Genomic DNA, 25090 nt, shown 5'->3' with positions numbered 1-25090 from the left:
TGACTACGCCAAAGCCTTTGACAGTGTGGATCACAACAAACTGTGGAAAATTCTTCAAGAGATGGGAATACCAGACCACCTGACCGACCTCCTAAGAAATCTGCATGCAGCTCAAGAAGCAACAGTTAGAACTGGACATGGAACAACAGACTGGTTCCAAATCAGGAAAGGAGTACATCAAGGCTGTATATTGTCACCCTGCTTATTTAACTTAAATGCAGAGCATGTTACGTGAAATGCCGGGCTGGATGAAGTACAAGATGAAATCAAGATTTCCAGGAGAAACATCAATAACCTCAGATACACAGATGACAGCACCCTTAAGGCAGAAAGCGAAGAAGAACTAAAGAGCCTCTTGATGAAAGTGAACGGGAAGAATGAAAAAGTTGGCTTAAAACTAAACATTCAGAAAACTAAGATCATGGCATCCAGTCCCATCACTTCATGGCAAACAGATGGGGAAACAATGGAAACAGTGACAGACTTTATTTTGGGGGGGCTCCAAAATCACTGCAGGTGGTGACTTCAGCCATGAAATTAAAAGACGCTTGCTCCTTGGAAGAAAAGTTATGACAAACCTAGACAGCATATTAAAAAAGCAGAGACATCACTTTGCCAACAAAGGTCCGTCTAATCCAAGCTATGGTTTTTCCAGTAGTCATCTATGGATGCGAAAGTTGGACTAGAAAGAAAGCTGAGTGCTGAAGAATTGATGCTTTTGAACTGTGGTGTTGGAGAAGACTCTTGAGAGTACCTTGGACTACAAGGAGATCCAACTAGTCCGTCCTAAAGCAGATCAGTCCCGGGTGTTCATTGGAAGGACTGATGCTGAAGCTGAAACTCCAATACTTTGGCCACCTGATGTGAAGAACTGACTCATTGGAAAAGACCCTGATGCTGGGACGGATTGGGGGCAGGAGGAGAAGGGGACGACAGAGGATGAAATGGTTGGATGCCATCACTGACTCGATGGACATGAGTTTGGGTAAACTCTGGGAGTTGGTGATGGACAGGGAGGCCTGGCGTGCTCCAGTCCATGGGGTCACAAAGAGTCAGACACGACTGAGTGACTGAACTGAACTGACTGAACCACCCTATATAAGGTAGCAGGCACACACACTTCCTCTCTATGCTCCTCTGTTATTCTCCATCACCTAACTTGCTTTATTTTTCTTCTCAGTTGACCTCATCACAAGACTTACCAAGTATCTATTTGTTTGTTTACTGTCCATCCTTCTCTATTAAAATGCAAGCTCCATGAAAGCCAAGACTTGGGCCCATCTTGTTCACTGCTAATCCCCCCAGCACACTGCAAGGTATCTGGCACACCAAAGATGATAAAATATCTGTTGAATCAATTAAATGAAAGAATATTTAAGGGAGTATGGAAACAGCTGGACAACAGATGATACAATGTCCACGATATCTGTTATGCCTGATATGGCGTGCCAGTACCAAGTAAGGGGCAGAGACAGTAGTTATATAAAAATGTAACAAGAAAGAAAAAGAGGCATAAAGGCTGCAAAATTAAAACCGGTAACACTAGGTGTCCTAGTCTTCTAATACTTGCCTTTGATCCATTATCAAAGAATCTGATTATTTTACTAATCAGCAGTAAAACCTTACCTTAAATTAAAAAAAAAAAAAATAGTCATCTTTCCAAAAACCAATGACTGTTTCACATCTTAAAGAGGAAGGCAGGAAAAGAACACACACACCCCTTCATTCACAGGGCAAGATCTGAGTACCTTACTGAATCTCTCTTATAAGAAGGGACATACCCACACAAAAAAGCACAGCTTCCCTTGAGCCCCAGAGGTGGTGCAGGGCCAACCTCAGTCTTGGCGGGCCTGTGAGGTTTAATTATTGTACTAAAGTCCTTTTAGACTTGGTTTCTGCACTACTGCTATTCAAGAGGAACTCAAACAATACTTTGTTTTTAAAATAGTATTTAGATTCACACAGCAGGTTCTCCTGGTTCTTAAACTCAGCATCTGTAAGGCCATATCCCCACCTGGGATATAAAGCAGAATCCACCTTCCTAAGCTCCTTGTATCTTTGCTCCAGCTTCTCAGTGACTCGGATGGCATATTTCCCCACTTGGACTATATTTTTTTATTTTAAATTTTTGGCCACAAGTGGCATGCAAGATCTTAATTTCTGGACCAGGGATCAAACCTACATCTCCCACAGTAGAAGGGCTAAGTCTTAACCACTAGACTGCCAGGAATGTTCCCTAGACTTTAAAAGTAATGGGATTTACATAATACTGAATCTCTAACCTTACACTTGATTGCTATCCCAAATCAGGAATATCTGAAATGGATGTCGTGGTGGTGGTTTAGTCGCTAAGTCGTGTCTGACTCTTGCAACCCCATGGCCTGTACGTAGCCTGCCGGGCTCCTCTGTCCATGGGATTCTCCAGTCAAGAATACTGGAGCGAGTTGCCATTTCCTTCTCCAAGGGATCTTCCCAAAACAGGAATCAAACCCAGGCCTCTTGTATTGCAGGCAGATTCTTTACTAACTGAGCTACAGGGGAAGCTCAATATGGGAAAATGGCAAAGCTAAGAACACACCGCCAGGGTATTGAATACAATTGACTTCTTATTGGCTTCTTATAATGCAATTAGACAGAAGTAAGCACTAAAGATGGGCTTCCCTGGTGGCTCAGTCAGTAAAGAATCCGCCTGCAATGCAGGAGACCTGGCTTTGATCCCTGGGTTGGGAAGATCCCCTGGAGGAGGGCATGGCAGCCCACCCCAGTATTCTTGCCTGAAGAATCCCCATGGACAGAGGAGCTACAGTCCATCGGGTCAGAAAGAGTTGGACACGACTGAGTGCCTAAGCACAGCACAGCACAAGCACTGAGGAAGTAGAAGATCCACACATATACCCAACCCCCCCTTCACTTCTTCACCCTCTGTCTTGATCTTTTTCCAATTTAGTTGAACCACACTGGGTCAAAGTCCTCAGATAACTAGGTACTCCCTAAAATTAAACAGTTACTTAGACCAAATGGTGGCTCAGATGATAAAGAACCTGTCTGCAATGCAGGAGACGCAGGTTCGATCCCTGAGTCAGGAAGATTCCCCTAGAGGAGGGGACAGCAACCCACTCCAGTATTCTTGCCTGGAGAATTCCATGGGTAGCTTACTCCCTTCTCTGAGGGATCTTCCTGACCCAGGGATCAAACCTGGGTCTCCTGCATACAGGCAGATTCCTTACCATCTGAGCCACCAGGGAAGCCCTGTCCAAGTCTACAGGACCTTAAATCAATCATAAAATTTTCACTCCACAGAAGAAAATCTCCCTCCTTTTCTACCAAATCTGTAGGTTAGGATGCTTTCAGCTGCAAGTAACAGAAAGTTTTAAGAAAAATGGGATGTGTCATCTCAAAATAACAGGAAGTGTCAGGAACTCCAGAATGGGTGAATTCAGCAGCTCAGGGACAGAATCGAAGACCCAGATGCTTTCCTTCTTTCTGGTCAAAGACCTCGGTGTGCTGGTTCTTTCCTCGGTTTGTCCCCTCTGGCCCCAAGGATGGGAATGGGCATCACACCCTCACAGAACAATACCCTTCTTTCTGCCTCTTCTGAAAGGGAAGGAAAGCCTTCTCAGAAGCCCTCTCCCTAGGACATCCCCCACATCTCAGTGGCCAGAACTCTGCTCATGCCTATTCCTAATCCAACTTGTGGCAAGGAAAGAGGAATCATCAAGATGAGTGTAAACTACTCAAGACTGGGCCCCTGGGGCTGAGGAGAGGCCCAACCTCCTCTGAAGTGTATGGTTATCCAATACCTACATAAACTTGGCGTCTGTCAACAAGCAACCAACCACATCTGCCACAACTTCCTCCAATGCCGTCCTCACTCTGTACGGACCTTGGGGAAACCATCTCCGGTTTAGTAGATCAGAATTCAATTATGGAGAGGAAGAAATTAAGTCATACCTTAATGCAACCATAAGCCTATGAGGTTTATTCAATATTTAGTCAGTCATCTGTATTTATAAAAAGTGCAGAAACACTTAAAATAGGCCAATCCAAAAAAAAAAAAAATAGGCCAATCCATCAACCACCCTGAGAGGCAGCAAAACCCCCAACCACAAAGAAAGAGTCTAACATAAATCAACTTCTACCTCCCATCTACTGTATTTATTATTTCCAGGAAATAACTCCTCCTCCTTGGGCTTTGTTCGTTGTTTTGTTTATAGAAAATGAGGGGCTTCCCTGGCAGTCCAGTGGTTAAGACTCTGACTTCCAATGCAGGGGGTATGGGTTTGATCCCTGGTGGGGGAGCTAAGATCTCACGTGTCTCAGGGTCAAAACAATAAAACAGAAAACAGAAATAATACTGTGACAAATTCAATAAAGACCAAAAAAAAAAAAAATTTTTTTTCACATAAAAAACAAACACCTTAAAATAAAAAACTTTTTAAAAATTTTTTAAAAATTTAAAAAATGAAACCAAGGGCAAATATTGTGATGGGAATTAGAGCTAAGCCAGTGATGCCCTGTCCACATCACTGCAGAGCACATTCCAAGTGTATCTCTTTGCCCAACCACTTTATCTGGTAGCTGAAGCCAGCAAGTGCGCAGTGGACCTAAGTGCTATCAGATTAATGCTCCCCACCAACAGCCCTCAACCAGTGACTAATGGCCATGGGTGTATAAATATCTGAGCTTCTAGACCCCGAAGGTGAAGTAACTCTGAAACTTGAGTTCTTCACTAGCTCTAGGTGATCACAGAGCCTCGACAATACCCACTGTACTGGCTGTGCTCCTTTCCCTGCCTCCCTCCCTACTGGTGTTTCTTGGGATCACCTTCCAAAAAACTGATTGCACTTGATGCCCTGCCTCTGCCTCTGTCAGGATCTGCCTCTGGGAGAACCCAAGGACAGGAATGCAAAAGGAGAGAAAAGTGAGTGCTTCCATTTGAAGAAATATTAAGAAGCTTCCCCCCAAAAAAAGAATTCACAATTTTTTTAAAAAGTAATATATTTTGAAGCAAATATTTTTAGAAGATTTGGATGTTCATATATAGTCCTAATCTTTGCTATAGTTTTAAAAATTAGGTTCAAAGTACACCTGAAAACTATTTCCTCATATCAAAGATAATACTTTTACTATAGAGATCTAGGTAGTGCTATTATGTCATCAATGTCATAACTGATAAGAATCTAGCTTAAATGAAGATTGTAATAGAAAACCTTTAACTAAAGAAAAAGTACTCTCTGAATATTTTTAAACCTGGAGACAAAAACAATGGGGTATTGCATGAGAAATGACAGGAACTTCTAATTACCTCTTACAGTAACGCTTATAATACAATAATGGAACTTTAAACAGTTATGTCAAACTTGAGAGTCTTCCAATTACATCAGAGTTGAAACGACTCAATACCAATAATTTAACTATATCCTTAATCCTTGACACCTAACCACAGATTTTGTGTAAGTTAAAAATAAAAGTTGAAGTTTAAGTATTTATTTAAAATTAACATATTAGTGGTTAAATTAGTTTAATGCAGAAACCCAGCTTACATCAACAAAATTGTTTTTAAAAGTTTTAGGTACTTTCTAAAATTGACATATATTAGACAATCAAACCAATAGAAACTTAGGTGATGATCATGACAAAGGTGTAACAGATCCCAAAATAAATCTCTGAAGCAATCTGAACCTCACATAAAGGATCTGATCAACTCATGGGGCAAGTCTGTTTCTAGGTTTCTAACTGAAAACAGAAGGAAAAAGCCCAACGCCCTGTTTGTGCATAATGCTTTGTACCTCGTGCTGTGCTTCCAGACACATTCAGAGACTCAGTATCTCTGAAGACAGACAAAGTGGGTATTTTTAGACATATATGATAGGAGAAATAAATAGAATGGCTGACTGATGATTCCACAGCTAGTAAGTGTCAAAGGTGGGAAGGTAGGCTAGGAACTCAGGTCTTCTGATAGTCTGCTTCCTGGCTTTTCTGCCTAAAAAGGGCAGAAAATGGGCAGCGGGCCAGTCTTAAAAGACTTTGAGACCCTGTAAGGGTGTTGTTTATCCTGGCAAACATTTACCAATTCAAGCCACAAAGTGCTACATGGGATATACTCAAATGGCTCAAAAATATGGTTTTCTTTTTCCTAAAATATTATATACTGAGGCTCCAAATTTTCCTTTTTTAAATAATGGTTTCTAAAATGTATCTGGCCGTGCCAGGTCTTAGTTGCAGCACGTGGGATGCAGTTCCCTAACCAGGGACTGAGTCTGGGCCCCCTGCATTGGGAAAATGGAGTCTTAGCCCTTGCACTACCACAGAAGTCCTAAATTTTCTGTAAAATACATGATGTATTAACGGCATACAACTTCTGATTACTATAAAAGACTGCTGAGCCAAAGGACTGTGGTAAGTTCCCCAGGCTCGGTCCAGTGCTAACCTACAGGAAGACTGCCGGACAGACTCCGGCACAGAACCACAGAGCAATCACTATTTCCCTCCCAAACCCTGCTCCTCTGTGTGTTTCCAAGGTCAGCATCACCATCTGCCTAGACACCCCACAGTCCTTGATTCTGCCGCCTCCTTCATCCCCACAGCCCATCTATGTTGAGGGCCCAGGACCTGCATCTGTGTCTTTCTTGTCTGACTCCCTCGCTCAGTCCCTGCCCCCATGACCTTGATCCCAACCACCATCACTCAGCACCGGGCTGACCACCAACACCACCACCAGTCTCTTGCTGGGCTCCCTATCTCCTGGGTGCCTCCCTCCGCATCCAATCTCCAAGCTGCCACAGTAAACTGTCCAAAATACACACTTGACAGTGAGGTCTACGGCTGGAAATCTTTCAGTGACTCCCCACTGCCCTCAGGATAAACAAAACCCTCACAGGGTCTCAAAGTCCTCTAGGACTGGCCCGCTGCCCCTTTCTCTAAGTCTTATCTCTTGCCTCTCCTCTCCCAAGGACCATCTGCCCAAAGTTTCTCAAAGCTGTCACTTTCCTCAGGGTCATCACCCAAAGTGTTCTATCAGCTGAAAAACTCTCCCATTCTCCCACTCCCCTTACCCACCAATTTCTCATTCATCAATGCAGTCTGCAGAGAGGTCACAGGAGTTCCAACCCCAGGGGATCCTCCACGTAACTACCTATGTGACTTCAGACAAATGACGTGACCTCTCTATTGTTTCCACTGGATCATAAAAAAAGTAAGGGAATTCCAAAAAAAAAATCTAATTCTGCTTCATTGACTATGCTAAAGCCTTGACTGTGTGAATCACAACAAACCATGGAGAATTCTTAAAGAGATGGGAATACCAGACCATTTACCTATCTCCTGAGAAACCTGTATATAGGTCAAGAAGCAACAGGCAGAACCAGACATGGAACAATGGACTGGTTCAAAATTGGGAAAGGAGTATTTCAAAACTGTATATGGTCATCCAGCTAATTTAAATTATATGCAGAGTTCAGTTCAGTTCACTCACTCAGTCGTGTCCGACTCTTTGTGACCCCATGAACTGCAGCACGCCAGGACTCCCTGTCCATCACCAACTCTCGGAGTCTATTCAAACTCATGTCTATCGAGTCGGTGATGCCATCTAGCCATTTCATCCTCTGTCATCCCCTTCTCCTCCTGCCCCCAATCCCTCCCAGCATCAGGGTCTTTTCCAATGAGTCAGCTCTTCTCATGAGGTGGCCAAAGTATTAGAGTTTCAGCTTCAGCATCAGTTCTTCCAATGAACACTCAGGATTTATCTCCTTTAGGATGGACTGGTTGGATCTCCTTGCAGTCCAAGGGACTCTCAAGAGTCTTCTCCAACACCACAGTTCAAAAGCATCAATTCTTCAGCGCTCAGCTTTCTTCACAATCCAACTGTCACATCCATACATGATCACTGGAAAAACCATAGCCTTGACCAGACGGACCTTTGTTGGCAAAGTAATGTCTCTGCTTTTTAATATGCTATCTAGGTTGGTCATAACTTTCCTTTCAAGGAGTAAGCGTCTTTTAATTTCATGGCTGCAGTCACCATCTGCAGTGATTTTGCAGCCCCCAAAAATAAAGTCTGACATTGTTTCTCATCTATTTCCCATAAAGTGATGGAACCAGATGCCATGATCTTAGTTTTCTGAATGTTAAGCTTTAAGCCAACCTTTTCATTCTCCTCTTTCACTTTCATCAAGAGGCTTTTAGTTCCTTTTCACTTTCTGCCATAAGGGCGGTGTCATCTGCATATCTCAGGTTATTGATATTTCTCCCAGAAATCTTGATTCCAGCTTGTGCTCCTTCCAGCCCAGTGTTTCTCATGATGTACTCTGCATATAAGTTAAATAAGCAGGGTGACAATATACAGCCTTGACGTACTCCTTTTCCTATCTTGAACCAGTCTGTTGTTCCATGTTCAGTTCTAACTGTTGCTTCCTGACCTGCATACAGATTTCTCAAGAGGCAGGTCAGGTGGTCTAGTATTCCCATCTCTTTCAGAATCTTCCACATATTATTACGATCCACACAGTCAAAGGCTTTGGCATAGTCAATAAAGCAGAAATAGATGTTTTTCTGGAACTCTCTTGCTTTTTCGATGATCCAGCGGATGTTGGCAACTTGATCTCTGGTTCCTCTGTCTTTTCTAAAACCAGCTTGAACATCTGGAAGTTCACGGTTCACGTATTGCTGAAGCCTGGTTTGGAGAATTTTGAGCATTACTCTACTAGCGTAATGAGTATGAGTGCAACTGTGCACTAGTTGTACACTAGTAGTGCAACTACTAGCAAGATGAGTGCAACTGTGCGGTAGTTTGAGCATTCTTTGGGATTGGAAAACTGACCTTTTCTAGTCCTATGGCCACTGCTGAGTTTTCCAAATTTGCTGGCATACTGAGTGCAGCACTTTCACAGCATCATCTTTCAGGATTTGAAATAGCTCAACTGGAATTCCATCACCTCCACTAGCTTTGTTCGTAGTGATACTTTCTAAGGCCCACTTGACTTCACATTCCAGGATGTCTGGCTCTAGGTGAGTGATAACACCATCGTGATTATCTGGGTCGTGAAGATCTTTTTTGTACAGTTCTTCTGTGTATTCTTGCCACCTCTTCTTTATATCTTCTGCTTCTGTTAGGTCCATACCATTTCTATCCTTTATCGAGCCCATCTTTGCATGAAATGTTCCCTTGGTATCTCCAATTTTCTTGAAGAGATCTCTAGTCTTTCCCATTCTGTTGTTTTCTCTATTTCTTTGCATTGACCTCTTATCTCTCCTTGCTATTCTTTGGAACTCTGCATTCAAATGGTAATATCTTTCCTTTTCTCCTTTGCTTTATGCAGAGTACATTATGTGAAATGCTAGGCTGGATAAATCACAAGCTGAAATCAAGATTGCCAGGAGAAATACCAATAACCTCAGATATGCAGATAATACCACTCTAATGGCAGAAAAGAAACTAAAGAGCCTCTTGAAGAGGGTAAAAGCAGAGAGTGAAAAAGTTGGCTTAAAATTCAGTATTCAAAAAACTAAGATCATGGCATCCAGTCCCATCATTTCATGGCAAATAGATGGGGGAAAAGTGGAAGCAGTGACAGATTTTATTTTCTTGGGCTATAAAATCACTGCAGACAGTGACTGAAGCCACAAAAAATAAAAGACAGTTGCTCCTTGAAAGGAAAGCTATGACAAACCTAGACACCATATTAAAAAGCAGAGACATCACTTTGCTGACAAAGGTCCGTATAGTCAAAGCTATGGTTTTTCCAGTAGTCATGTACCAATGTAAGAGCTGGACCATAAAGAAGGCTGAGCACCAAAGAATTGATGCTTTTGAACTACAGTGCTGGAGAAGATTCTTGAGAGTCCCTTTGACAGCAAGAAGATCAAACCAGTCAATCCTAAAGGAAATCAACCCTGAATATTCATTGGAAGGATTGATGCTGAAGCTTCAATACTTTGACCATCTGATGAGAAGGGCCAACAAAAGACCCTGATGCTGGGAAAGATTGAAGCAGGAGAAGAATGGAGCAAAAGATGATGAGATGGTTGGATGACATCACTGACTCAGTGGACATGAGTTGGAGCAAACTCCGGGATAGAGTGAAGAACAGGGAAGCCTGGCATACTACAGTCCATGGGATTGCAAAGATTCGGACATGATTTAGCGACTGAACAACAACAACAACTCTATTATCTTAGCTTTCTTTCAGTAAAATGGGGGTATTAATGAGACCTACCTGATTGGAGTAACTGAATTAACTGAGGTACTTAGAAGAGTATCTGGTACATGGTAAGTTTTATCATTTTGTCTTATTCCCATTATTAACCATTACCATCACCATCATCTTTCCTTCCACACATTGGATTGAATGTTACTTCTTCCAGAAAACCTTTCAACCCCTGAAGAGGTGCCCCCACAGCTGGCTCCCAGTAAACTTTCTGGAGCTGCTTTTGTAATCATCTGTGTCCTCTACTAGAACAAAGAAGGTACAGGCCAACCCTTTCTTACTCCCTACTAATCCCCAGACCCAGTCCTGTATGCCTAGCATACAGTCAGCACATAATGCCTGATTATCTGCTGAATGAATGAACAAACTGACTCCACTGTTTAATCACTACAAATGTCATCCAGATGGCCCACTAAAATCGGAATTTCTTCTGGTTAAACCTAAGCCCATTTTGCTTCATCATCATTTGGAGGACTTTAATTTTTTTTTTTTTAAGAAAACGAATATCCTCTCCTGTCTATTGACCCAATCAGTATCACTTACATTAATTTTACAATAAAGACAACTTTGTAAAAATCCACCTTTAAAGAAAGAAAGATTTAAAATGTTCTTGTCTGTAAATGCAATAAAGTAAAAAATGGGGCCACCAAAAAAAACTGCAAACAGAAAGTAAGAACATACTGTTCTCTCAATTCTTTATAGTGAAGAAGCTCCCAGAGTCTTCAGCTATTCTTCCCATGGTCTTACCCAAAAGCAAAGTAAAATTTCCATTACTTGCATCTACCAAAACCCATTCTTATTGCCCCCTACTCTCACCTGATTTCCAGTTAGTAAAGACTGGGTATGCTGCTTGTAGTTCTCACTGCACAGCAACAGAGAGAAGTTTCAAGTTTTGTTTGCTTTCTTCCTAATCTATTTTCAAAGCACAAACACAGAAGTAGCCTAAAATAGAATCTCCATTTAACTGTCAAAATTACATGTAAATATTTAGTACAGAAATCACTGGGAAGTTTTAACACTATTATAAACCAAGTCCTGGTACTAAGAATAGCTATCTGGCTAAAAAGCCTGCATGTATAACCCACTGCCTTCTTCCAAGACTAGCCTGATCCCAGCCCAGTGCTTCCCAAAATGCATGAGCTTAAAAATCAACTTAATTTGTTAAAAAAATACATTTCCCCAAGTTCTTTTCTTAGAGATTTTCATTGAATGGGTCTGGAGTGAACCCCTAGGCTCTATTTTTAACAAGCACATCCAACTGATTATGTCCCATGGATACTGTCATGACAAAAATATGGTAGAAATAGACCTTTCACTTTCAGGCAACATTTGAGGAAGTCTCGGACATATAAGCTCTTGGACAGGTACTGCAAACTGCCTTAAAATCACCCTCATCAGGAGCTTTGGTGGGAGCCTGGAGTTGGAACACCTGGATTCCTCTGTCATTTACTAGCTGTGTAACATCCTTACAGTCACTGCAGCTCCCTCTGGTCTTGGTATATGATGTGGTTATGGAAATCATTTGAGAAAACTTGCAAAAGCAATTTGTAAATTAAGATGTCATTATTACGGTAAGATCTCGTTAATCCAGCCTCCTCTAATTCAGAATGTGTGAACATCATTGTCTAACCGGCTGTGGATTATTTTTTTTTCCCCATTATCTATAAGGAGATCATCCCCTCCTTTCTCAAGACAGGCAATGATAGGTATTGGAACACATAGATAAGCAGCTGCTCCCTGTTCCACAGCAAAATTATTAGACTGAATGTGCAAGATTAAGGGAGCTTGTTTAGTTTATTAGCTCCGTTGATGTGACAAGATGGGAGTTTCAGTGATCATTAAAGCAAGCTTGGCATCATTTCCACTGGAAGTGAGCTTGGTAGTGAGCAGTTACCACCAGACATTACAATAAAATCAATCTGGAGAATTAGGGTTGTTTTTTTTTAACATACCAGGAGGGTTAAGGGAACTTTAAAAACTGGAATTTAAATTTCTAAAGGAGACTCTATGTACCCTTTCCTGGCCATCTTGAGAAGCATATCCTAAAACCTATATAATATTTCCTTGGCAATTTAGTGTCATCAGCATCATCTGTAGTTAAGGCTAGAGGCACAGCCAAGCTATAGATAAGGCATACTGGATCGATCCACTTGGCCTGAAGCACCATATATAATGAGGAAGTCCCCCAATCTTAATGTCCATGTAGGCATGTAACAAGATCATGAAATAATGGTACCCTCGGGGCTGCAAAGACATGGCATTTCTTCAGAATTCAGGCTCAGAGAAGGCTTTATGCCTCACACCAGTGGTGGAAATGTGTGATGGAGTTAAGTTTTGCCAACATCCTTGCTGTTACCCCTCATTGCCTCTACTGGTCCTCCTTACTAGGTTTCCACTCTTAATATACCCTGACAAATCTATTCTGCTGTCAGAGTTTGCTGCTCATCACTCCTACCACTTCTTTTTTTTTAATACTTTTTTTTTTGTTTTTTGGCTGCTGGGCATGTCAGATCTTAGTTTCCCGACCAAGAATCAAACCCGTGCCCCCTGCAGTGGAGTCTTATACCACTGGACCACTAGGAAGCCCCACTCCTACCACTGCTTTTAATCAACCCACCACTGATGCATCCCCCATTTTCTGCTCTTTGCCACTGATCTTCTTGCCTAGATGTTCTCTATCATGTTCCCTGATGCCCATAAAAACACACAAAAGGTTACATTATCATCTCACCTCTTCCAGCTTCTTTCCCTAATAGTTCAACTGAAGAGGTCCTTCCAGTTTTGTCATTCTCTCATTAGTCTCTTCTGCCTCCTAATGATTTTTCAGTTTTCTCAAGTTTCTCAGAAAATGGCCAACAGTCTTTTGTAGATGATCAACCAACTGCAGTATTCATTTCTTTCCATGAAGCAAAAAAGTGCATATACTCAATGCTCTGTGGTTAACTTTCTAGCAGTTATTAACTATATACACTGACAATTCAATGCCTTTACTACCAAAGAGATATTCCAGTAAATTCAGTCCAGTGTCCCCCAAAAGGTCTGAAGGCTCTAGAAGGTGTGGGTTCATTTTATTGGGACTTTAAAATAACAAAACTACTTTTTGGTCAATACATCCTAGAATTCAATTTTTTCACTAATTCATCTCAGCTTTGCCAATTAGCAAACTTCACTAAAACCTGCATTGGGAAAGACTCTCTTATGCAAGGAAAATCTACTTACAACAATTTTTAAAGACTTGAGGGGTCTTTCCTGGTGAGCCAGTGACTGGGACTTGAGGGTTCAATCCCTGGTCGGGGAACTGAGATCCCACAAACCACGTGGTGCAGCCAAACAGGGGTAAAAAAAAAAAAATATCTTGGGTTTAAGTAATAAATATATTACCAAATTTTTATTAATACTGAAATATTCATTAAGTCTGGCAGAGTGGTTGGTTTTTAACACATGTATGAAAAAAGATTAGCTTATTACCTATGCTACACAAGGATGGACTTCCCTGGTGGCTCAGTGGTAAAGAATCTGCCTGCCAATGCAGGAGATGCAAGTTCAATCCCTGAATTGGAAAGATCTCCTGCAGAAGGAAATGGCAACCCATTCCAGTATTCTTGCCTGAAAAATTTCATGGACAGAGGAGCCTGGCAGGCTACAGACCATGGGGTTGCGCACGCACACACACACACACACACACACACACACACACACACACACGGACATCTCTTTGCTCTCACTGCATTTCACACTTTCAAAACTGTTATCCCAGCTCTGCTGCAATAATTCAATAACCCATCTTTGTCTAGTCAGCCTTGGTTTAATTTCAAGCAGCTTTTAAGGCGTCACTTCAGGTTTTAAAACAAAGAGGAAAAAAAGGTGTACAAATTATTTTGCAAAATATAACCTGCAAATTGCAAAACATCCCCACCCCCGTCAAAATATAATTCAAAGAAAATATATTCATTCACTATATATAATTTATTGTACACACTTGACAGGTTCATAGTTAAGAACAAAGTCATGCGTGCATGCACAGGAATGCACACACATACACTCAAACAACTAAAAAGGTAAAGTGTGGAAAAGCCCACAAAAAATGATAAAACAAGAGCTACCAGAATTCTAAAAGTACATGATGGCTTCCATCTGGGCAGCTGCACAGAAACATTCAGAATCTGGACTCTGAAAAGTAGGTAGAACTTCATGAACAGGAGTAAGAAAAAGTGAACAGCAGAAGAAAGCCCACTCCAGGCAGAGAACAACATTCAACAACCACAGAAACTACTGAAAGTCTTTGCCCGAACAAAAGGACACAGAAGCAAAAAGAAGCAGGTAAGTACAGACATGTCTGGGACACAGAAAGTCATTCTGGGCAGTCTAATTCCAGGGTCTCCACTACGAGAACATCTCCCTCAAGTTATAGTCTATATTTTGTTTTTAGACTAAATAATTTCACTTTTAGAGGTGGGGAGACCACTAATAGCTCTTAGATTTATAACTAAAAAGAGAATGTAGAAAGAGAAGAGAATCCCCCACAAAAAAATACACTATCCCTCAAAAATACTGGAGTACCTGAATATTTTCATTCGCTCAACAACTAAGTATTAGCGCTTAAGTGCAGGCTCTGTTCTAGGTGCTGGAGATACAAAAGTGAACAGAAAAGACCTTTGTCTTCATGGTGTTGCCACTTTAACAGGAGTAGATAAACAAGAAACATCAGAAAAGAACATCTACAGAATGGGAGATGGTGCCAAATGCTATGACATAAAGGCCAAGTAGAGCAGGCTACCCGGGTCAGAAGAGGGGTGGAGATTGGATTGCTGGTTTAAAGGTAGAAGGGAAGGTTTCATTGAGAAGGTGATATCTGAGTAAAAACTAGAAGGAAGGAAGAAGGCTTAGCCAAATGGACATCTGGGGAAGAGCGTTCAAGAAGAGGGAATAACCAAAGGTCAAGGTAGCAATGCCAAGCATGTTTAAGGAATCGAGTTCAAGGAAAAAAAGAGTGCAGCTAGCAGGGAGGGAGGAGGGGGGAAGAGACAAACCATGGGCAGAGAGGAGACATAGGAGAGGAGAGGTAAAAGAAGGCAGGAGGCAGGTGGTCAAAAGCCTTGTCAACCACAGGAAGGATTTTGCATTTTCATCTGAAGATATTGGAGGGATCTGGACAAAGGATCACATGATCTGACTAGGGCTTTTCAGGTTCCCTGGCTCCTCTTTAAGACACGATTATAGGGGAAGCAAGGTGGAATCAGTGACAAGAGGCTGTTGTTATATCAAGGCAAGAGATTTTGGTAGCTTACACCAGAGTGATAGAAGAAACTGGATTCTGGGTATTTTGAAGTTAAAGTCAGCAAGGTCTCCTTACAGACTGTACATGGGCGCCAGAAGAAGAGTTGAAGATGACCTAAGGTTTTTACAGATGTCATTGAAAAGTTGCATAGAACCAGATTTTCTAAGTCCATCATAGCTTAGGTTCACTAATAGGAACCATATTTTGGTAAACCAAGAATTTGGTAAATCTTTCCATAAAGCAAGGAATTCTCCTGCAGCAGCATGAATCACCTCCTAACTGATCTATTCACAGCTTCAGATTTCCAACAGTTTATCTGCTGAGTGAACTACATTATTTCTTGGTTTCAACAATCCCCTTTTATCAAATAAGAACAATGTGTACAAATAAAGATGCCTTAAATATGTGTTCCTTGATACCCATAAAAACACACAAAAGGTTACATGAGACCCTCAGTATCATCTCATTGTCATAATAATCCCCAAAAGTTATTGGCCCTATTTAACAGATGAAGGAAGTTATGCTCAGAGGTTAGCAATCTTTGCCCAAGGTCAAACAGCTTAGCAAGTAGCAGAGCTCACATTGCACTGACCCCACTGTCACACTCTTGAGAGTCTTTTTTTATTTTTTAAGACTTTGCTCTTTTCTTGCCTTTCCTCTCTTCCCGCAATGATGACATCATTTAACTAGAAATAACTTCACTTAATAACAGTAAGGATAACTTATCAGAAACTGGATAGTCTCGGAACTGCCAGTTACAGACTGGGCAAACGCATTGTTTCACCAGACAAAATCAGTAATAAAGCATTCCCTCTGAGACTGACGTGAGGTGCTTCTCAACTATCACACCTCAGTTCTATGGACTGACATCAAGAAAGCAATGACCTGGTTTCCAGGTTCATTCAACAATGCTATCATCCAGTCCCTGATTAAGAGTAGCACTTCCCACACCAGGGTGATTAGATTTCCCCCAGAGAGAAATAGTCTTTGAAAGATGATAACCAGAAGGTCACAGAAATGGCCTCCCTGACTATGAAGTATGATCTTGCATTTTTAAAGGCAATTTTAATGGAGATTAACTGAATAATTTGCACTGATCTATCTATGTGGCAATACAACAGCTTCGGAAAGATCACAGAAGCAAAAACTTCTGTTTAAATGTTGCAACTCAGGGATGTCCCTGGTGGTCCAGTGGCTAAGACTCCATGCTCCCAATGCTGGGGGCCCAGGTTCGATCCCTGGTTAGGGAACTAGATCCCACGTGCAGCAACTAAGAGTTTGCAAGCTGCAACTAAAGGTCCTGCGTGCCACAACTAAGACCTGGTACAGCCAAATAAATAAAAAACAAAGTTGCAACTCAGCATTACCCTTCTGCTTAAAGTCCCCACAATTGTCTCCCATGTTCTCAGATGGCCCTGCTCACTGGCCCCTGCACCCCGCTCCACTCCCATCTTAAATCAGGCCTACCTTTCTTGGCTCCAGGCACTCAGGTCTTATTTTAAGGGGACCCTGCTCTCTCCCAACTCAGGAGCCTAGCGCCTGCTGGTCCCCTTGCCCTGTCTGCTACTCTTCACTTCCCTTCGGATCTCGGGTCACATCACTCTGACCTTCCTGCACAAGCTTCCACAGAACCAAGTGCGTCTGCTTTTATACCACTTAACAGGGCGCTTTGTTCTTCATTCCTGCTGGCCATCCCCCTGGTCCCTGGCCAGAACTCAAGAGGATTTGGGCAGCGGGTGGACAAATAAATAGTGTTGGATCATACTCTCCACCCACGCTCCCTGCCTTAATCACCATCTATTCCAGAAGGCAGAGATACAAATTGCTATAATATTTCAGTATTTTTATTTTCATGATAGATGAGCAGGAGAGAAATGGAATGAAGGATCTATGTTATAGACTGAATTCCTATGTTAGGGGCAAAATATTTATGTTGAAATCCTAACCCTTGAATGTGGTGGTATTGAGGGTGGGGGTCTTTGGAAGGTGATTAGGTCATGAGGGTGGAGCCCTAACGAATGGTATCAGTGCCCTTACAAGAGACGCCAGAGAGTTCCCTGGCCCCTTCTGTCATGTAAAGATAGAGCAAGAAGACAGCTATCTATAAACCAGGACGCAGGTCCTCACCAGACACAGAATCTGCCAGCACCTTGATCTGACTTCCCAGCCTTCAGAACTGAGTGAAATGTTTGTTGTTTAAGCCACTGAGTCTACAGTATTTATGGTATAGCAGCCCAAACAAAGACACACTATTAAATTTCTTTTAACTCATCCTTTACCTACAAATGAGTTTAAAGACAATGGAATTGACTTATTCAAATCCACTTACCCATATATTCTATTCACTAAATTTTTCAATAATTTTTTCTGAAACCGAAAGAAATTTCCTCAACCAACAAAAATAAACAGAAAATTTTGAAGCTCAACACTCAATTGCAGTAGCAAAGGTAATCTCCGTTTTCTGAAGATGGAGTCACCCAGCTATTAATTTTTTCTTACTAAGCCTTATATTGTCAATTAGCTAAAGTGATAGGTGCATAATGTTACTAAGGCTAACAGCATTAATAGTTCAGTTCAGTTCAGTCTCTCAGTCGTGTCCGACTCTTTGCGACCCCATGAACTGTAGCACACCAGGCCTCCCTGTCCATCACCAACTCCCAGAGTTTACCCAAACTCATGTCCATAGAGTCGGTGATGCCATCCAACCATCTCATCCTCTGTCGTCCCCTTCTCCTCCTGCCCTCAATCTTTCCCAGCATCAGGGTCTTTTCCAATGAGTCAGCTCTTCGCATCAGGTGGCCAAAGTATTGGAGTTTCAATTTCAACATCAGTCCTTCCAATGAACACCCAGGACTGATCTCCTTTAGGATGGACTGGTTGGATCTCCTTGCAGTCCAAGGGACTCTCAGGAGTCTTCTCCAACACCACAGTGCAAAAGCATCAATTCTTCGGCACTCCGCTTTCTTTATAGTCCAACTCGCACATTCATACATGACTACTGGACTAGTAACAATAAGTTATCAAGCATTTATATACAAGGGCACTGCACCATCTGCTTTACACAGAGTAAGTATTCTCATTTACCCTTTACAACAATACTATGAAACAGGCACCAGTATTATCCCCATTTTGCAGATGAGGAAAGTGAGATTCACAGATGTCTACTACTTTACTCAATGCTACACTCTAGTAAGTACAAAGGAGGAGCTAGACTTCAAGTCTAGGTTTGAGTCTCTGAGATCTCACGTTTGACCCTTTATAGGAAACTTAACATTGCACAGAAAGGAAGAACAAGGGGAAAAAAAAAACATGAAGCAGGAGACAATGGAGGCTGGTGTGAGGTTGGAGGAAACAGCTCAGAGTACAGAGGCTGAATTTCTAATTCCAGGAAACCATCCTCTCTGGTTTTCCCTCCAAATAAGACTAGGGCATGCTTTTACGTCCCATCCTCCAGCTGCACCTGCCATCTCTTACATGGCCAGAGGACGAGTTCTATAAGGTTGCCCCTGGGCTTCCTGGATGGCTCAGCAGGTAAAGAATCTGCCTGCAATGTAAGAGACACAGGAGATGCATTTTCCATCCCTGGGTCGGGAAGATTCCCTGGAGAAGGAAATGGCAACTCACTCTAGCATGCTCGCCCGAAAAATCCCATGGACAAAGGAGTCTGGCAGGCCACAGCACATGCGTTCACAAAGAGGCAGACATGACTGAGCACACAGCTTGCTGCCAACTCCAATCTGGAGACTTTGCTCCATTTAGGCCTATAGACTTCCTTTTCAGAGCTGAAAAGCAGAACGAATAAATATATTTAAGAACTTTTATGACTAAGTTCATCTGTTTCTCTGCTTTATACCACTTGCCCTGCTCCAAAACAAACAAACAAACAAACAAAAATACCCAGCACTACTTTCATTCTCACTCTGGTCAAAGTGCCAAGTTTATCACTCTGGCATTCTCAAACTGGTTTAGTGACTCTCTGGAGGTTCAGCTTGGTAAGTGTAATAAACTCCCTGTTGACATTCAGGAAACTGATAGACCTGATCACCTTTGTTAGCCTTCTTCTTCTCATTACTTGCTACAGAGATCATCAAACAACTTGAAACTCTACTTTCACAGGACTCTTTGTTATTGGAAGGAATATAGAAAGTATCACATGACAATGGCAGGCAAGAGAGACTTACCTACTAAATTGGCTAAACTCACCTGCTAGAGACCTAGTGAAATCAGAGTAATTTACTTGATGGGGCTGTAACTGGAGAGAATGAGGGAAGGGAATACCCAGCTCTTGATTAGGAGATGAAGGAGATAAGTTAGAGGATGGGCCAGGTAATGGGCGGTCTTAAAAACCCACTAGACTAAGGAATCTATGGTCTGGAGTATTTTTATGGACTGCAAAGTCCGACTGTATTTCAGGGATTTTCCAAGCTTTTAAGTTTAGAAGAACTGATATCTGATCCATGTGCCAATTACTGCGGGCAAAAAACAAAAAAGCAGGACCCACAGTATAAAAATATACCACCAACTCAACACACATTATTATATAATATTTAAAATAATTGGTTAAGAAGAGGAAGATGTTAAACAAACATCAATATCAGAAAGCAGACAATGCCTCCCTAATGACACCAAGACTCCCTAAAACCAAGCTCCCTTATTGAGTTTATGATTAATTTCTTTATCCAAAACTTTATTCCTTTTCTGGTCCCTTCTACCTCAATCCTGTGCTAACTGAACACCAATCAACCAGAGTCAGAAGACAATTGCTATTGTCAACATCATTAATATACTGAAACTGCTGTTGTCAATGTCATTAACGTACAAATTCAAGTTGCTTCTCCAGGGCAAGGAGAGCTCACAGACCCCTGTGCCACAAACCACGTGGCCTGAGAACCGTAAACCAGACACCCTGACTCCAAAAACTATGATTAAGGAAATGTCACTGGATAATGATTAATCCCAGCCTCTTTTAAAAAACAAAACAAAACACAGAAAAACTCTAAACACAAAGTCAGAGTGGATCTGAGACTTGTCTCCCACACCCGTCTGCTGCTTGCTTGCTGAGCTGCTTCAGTTGCCTCCGATTCTTTGTGACCCCATGGGCTGTAGCCTGCTGGACTCCTCTGTCCATGGGATTCTCCAGGCAAGAATACTGGAGTGGGTTGCTATGCCCTCCTCCAGGGGATCTTCCCAACTCAGGGATCGAACCCATGTCTCTTACGTCTCCTGCACTGGCAAGCAGGTTCCTTACCCCCAGCGCCGCCTGGGAAGCCCCAGATAAACCTTCATTGTGCTGCAAACACCAGCTGTCAGTTTGGCTTTCAGGGCCACAGGCACAAGAGCCCTGGCTTGGTTACCCTAATATTCAGTTGAACAAATTACCTGTTTTTAATTACAACTTAACCCTAATTATTCAAGTATCATCTCTGCTGCTTTGTTTTCCAAATCATTTCAGTTTTTGCATTCCAAAGATTCCCTGAATTTGGAGAGATAAAGGACGAAGTATTTTAAGATTCAGGCTACCACATGTTAAGTAATGTTACAAATAACTTGTTCATTTCTTCTACTTAAGTATTTAAAAAAGACAAATTTCCCAACAAGTAAACTGGATAATACTTCACTTTATGATCTTCTCTGCTAGATACTAGTGTTCAAGTCCAAATTTCATTTCTAAATTTTTTAAACACTGCCCTTAATTTATCAAAATCTTTCCTCTGAGGCCAAATCTTTTCAATATAAATATTACTCATGAAATGACAAGGTCACAACACTTGGCTTTTACTATGGATTATTATATAGATGACTTAGATCATTTAAGTTACCAGCCACTGTCGTCAATTTTAGATAGTTAAAAAAAAATTATTACCATAAGTCTTTAATTACAAACTATAAAATTTATTCATCTTCATATGTGATTTTCTAAGACACTGGAGTCTTATTCCACTATTTCAAAAGTCAACAGGTTTTCCAAACCGGACAACCAAGAACTCAGGCAGTGAAATTATAATTTTGATTATAAAAACGTTGAGCACTTCACTTGCTTTTTCAATGATGAAAAAACAGTAAGTTTTTAAAATATTTATTATGTTAATAGATGCTTATTCATTCCTACTTGAGATGTTTTTTGTTGCAGTTCCAAAAGGTTAATTTATGTTTTTCCTACCAAGTTGTTGAAATGTTTCTGAGTGAATAAAGTTAAGAATATGGAGTAAATTATTTATATACCTTATTTGAGCCTAGCCTGAAATCAACCCCTAACCAGACCAAAATGCTCTTTAATTTATATATAAAACCAATCAAAATTTTTAAAATCAATTATAAAACAGCAGAATGAATAATTGGAGAATGGCATATCACTTGGTTTAAAAAAAAAAGCTAATAGAAACAAAACAGGGAAAGAAAATCAACAAAAAAGGCAGAAATGGAAAAAAGCAAAACTTTTCTGTGGAATTTTCCCAACTTCTCTAATCTGACCTTTCCCGTACATCTTCAGAATTCTTGCCTACAGGGAACCGTAAACCAGACACCCTAACTCCCAAAACTATGATTAGGTTTGTTTAGCTCACTCTCTGCGGGAATACTCTTTCCTGCAAATCTCCTTCTGCAGAAGGCATTTCTGACTTCTACATGAAGAGTTACCATCTTGAAGAAACAATGATTCTTGCTAGTCATTAGGACTCCAGGACAGTTTAGCCAAGAATTTTTTAAAAAAAGGAAAAAAAGACTTTGTAAATTATATGAAATAGGCCGAATCCAAGGTTCCAAAGAGCAGAAAGACTTGGGAAATTCTTGTCCATTCTCCACCCTCGCCCCTCCAAAAGACAACAGAATGCTTTTCACCCTGAGCACAGGGCCTGTATTCAAGCCAAAGACTTTTTGTTTCAAAAACTCTCAGAAGAGGTAGCCTGTGACTGAGGAAGCAACCAGCAAGACAAGTAACTCCCTGGACCCAGAATGGCCTAAACGGCACAAGCCCCAGCGAGTTGAGGCCAGATTTCTCCCGCACCCAAGTGGCACTTTAGATTGGCTGAGTTAAGCCAGCAGTGTGTTTAGTATTTAAAAACTCTACTACAAGTCTAAGCAAACCAGGCGATGGCGTGGGGGACAAGCGGGTACGCAAGACGCTGGAGCCTCAGAAACGAGGGAGGGGAGCTGGGGACGCGAAGGCCAAGCTCCGGGCCCGGAACTGGTCAGCGCGAGCCAGGCCAGGCCCAGAGCCGCGCGAGCCTCAGCAGGAGTCAGGGGGAGGGCGGCGCGGGATTCTACTCACCTGCCCATTCACCGAGCCTCGGTCCGACCCCCGACTCGTTACCCAAACCCCAGACCCGAACGGCCGTGAAGAGCAAGCACGAGATACGCAGGGCCAGGTAGGCCACGGTGCCCGCGCCCACCCAGTACAGGAAACCGGTGGCAGGCAAAACGCTCTCCATGGCTTTCAACCAGACCTCACTACCTTCGTGAATGAAAAAAATCGAATGAATGAATCCAGGAAGAGGCGCCGGCGGTGACGGTTAGGACGACAGCAATAGGCGCTGCGCAACCCCCGCCCCCGACGCCGCTTTGAGCCTAAGCCCCGCCCACAGCACCACATCAGTGCCGCCATTGGTGACCTATCGTTCGCTCTGGGAGCAGCGCGTCAGTCATTGGCTGACTCTAGCTCCACTGCCCCGCCCACCACCTCCCCTTCTCCCACTCGACCGCGTATCCTTTCTAAGGCTGCTGATCGCTCACTTGCCAATCAAACTTCAGCCTCGCCCAACGCGTCACCACGCCCCCAGGATTCCTCCGTGGGGGGGTGGGGAGGACTTCTCACCCCACCAAATCGCCCACGTCTCTCATTGGCTGGAGGAGTCCTCGCGACTACGGGAGGTTGTGCTCCGATTGGCCAATCAGACACAGTCTGGTTTGAGCTCGGTTTGAGGACCGAATGGAACGAGAGACGCCGCTCGTGAATGACAAGATTGTAGTAGTAAGTTGACGTGGAGCTGTTGTTTTATTTTCACATCTTTATTAAACAACTCGGTATCATTGTCAAATGTGCTGTCGTTGTTCCCGGAAGCTTTTCCGAATAAACGCTGCCTTTCCCGTTTCCGTGCGGCCGCACAGCACAGCTTCGCTGCGGTTACACATCCGTACGTGAAGGGCCTTCTAAATGCCAGGCCTCGGTCCCGCGCCCAGCATTAAATCACAAAGTTCCTAGAGTCCTGGATGAAGTTCAAGGCAAATAAACGTCATGGAGTCGAATGATTATAATACACAATGGCATGAGAACTATAAAATGAATGAAAATATCATGGGAACATGGATTGATGAACAACTAGATGGGGGGGAGGGCTCTGTGTTTTAACAGGATTTAAAGGACTGTTGAGGTTTTTCTTTTACTTTCTTTTTGTATTTCCGGAGTTTTTTTTTTGGGGGGGGGGGTGGGGAAGACAGATGGGAGGGGGAGTGGGGAGGGCGTAAAAAAAGTGTGCAGTCCAAGGAGGGGTACGAAAACCACCTCGGTGAAGTTACGGAGTAGAACCACAAAGTTTAAGAAATTGTGATACTGTCCAGTGATTTACACGCATTTTTGTTTCCTTTTCTGGCAGGGATTTGGAAATCATATAAGATACCCGAAGTTTTTTCTGATCCAGTGCGTGCTAAGTCCCTTCAGTCGCGTCTGACTCTTTCGGACCCTATGTATTGTAGCCCTCCAGACTCCTCTGTCCATGGGATCCTCCAGGCAAGAATACTGGAGTGGGTTGCCATGCCCTCCTTCAAATCTTCCTGACCAAGGGATTGAATCCACGTCTGTTATATCTCTTAACCAGTAGGGGCTGCTGATTGAAGACTTGAGAGTTTCTTAAAAGGCAGGGACTTAAGTGTAATAATTCTAAATGTCAACAGTTCAACATCCTGAAGATAAAGTCATAATTTTGTAATATTTAGGAAACTTATCGCTCCCTACAAAACCTCCTCCATCCTCCTCTTGTATGATTAATTAGATATAATCTTGTACTGGATTACATATTATTTCTCCACTCCCTCTTACAGGATTAATTACTGTTCTTCATAAACTGTCAATTGCCCAACAGAGTGTGAGTTAAGCTGGCATCATATTTTATTTTAAATGAATCTAATAACTTTGGTTGGAGATGCCTGTCCAATTCAACTGAAGTCTCACCACTCTCTCTTTCTACCTCACCTTTCTCCTCTTTCTCTCTTATCAAAACCTTTACCTACAGAATAGCCCCAGATTTATATATCACAATCATCATTGCTCACCAACAAAGGGCCCTCCACATATTCAATTCCATCCTTCTTAGAAATAGTGTAGAAGGAGGGGAAGAGAGTTATATAAGCTAAAAATACATATCTTGCTGCATTTATATATATGTATATATTTTATGCATATATAACTCAGTACAATTTATGATTATTGGAAATACTATACTACAAATCTATAGAACATAGAACAGTACCTGGAACTTAGAGATACTCAATTATCTAACAGATAAGTAGAGGTAAAGATTCATTCATTCAACACTATTCTGGGAATTCCCCGGCAGTCCAGTGTTTAGGATTGACCGGTTTGATCTCCTTGCAGTCCAAGGGACTCTCAAGAGTT

The 25090-nt window shown here is 42.1% G+C and overlaps 1 protein-coding gene across 3 annotated transcripts in view; it reads right to left on the bottom strand.

Annotated features, from left to right (window-relative positions):
* The window catches only part of HSD17B12 (hydroxysteroid 17-beta dehydrogenase 12), a 173177-nt gene extending 150143 nt beyond the window's left edge, over positions 1-23034 (bottom strand). For all 3 annotated transcript variants that reach the window (XM_043909765.1, XM_043909776.1, XM_043909785.1), the window contains exon 1: positions 22751-23034. In XM_043909765.1, coding sequence (XP_043765700.1) covers positions 22751-22910 — 160 coding nt within the window. In that variant the 5' untranslated portion in view covers positions 22911-23034. The remainder of the gene's footprint in view (positions 1-22750) is intronic.
* Positions 23035-25090: the final 2056 nt, after the last annotated feature.

The sequence above is a fragment of the Cervus elaphus genome, chromosome 1, assembly GCF_910594005.1.
Source record: "Cervus elaphus chromosome 1, mCerEla1.1, whole genome shotgun sequence".
Classification (NCBI taxonomy): domain Eukaryota; kingdom Metazoa; phylum Chordata; class Mammalia; order Artiodactyla; family Cervidae; genus Cervus; species Cervus elaphus.
Note: the sequence above shows the minus strand (reverse complement) of the source record. Positions and strands in the feature narration are given on the sequence as shown.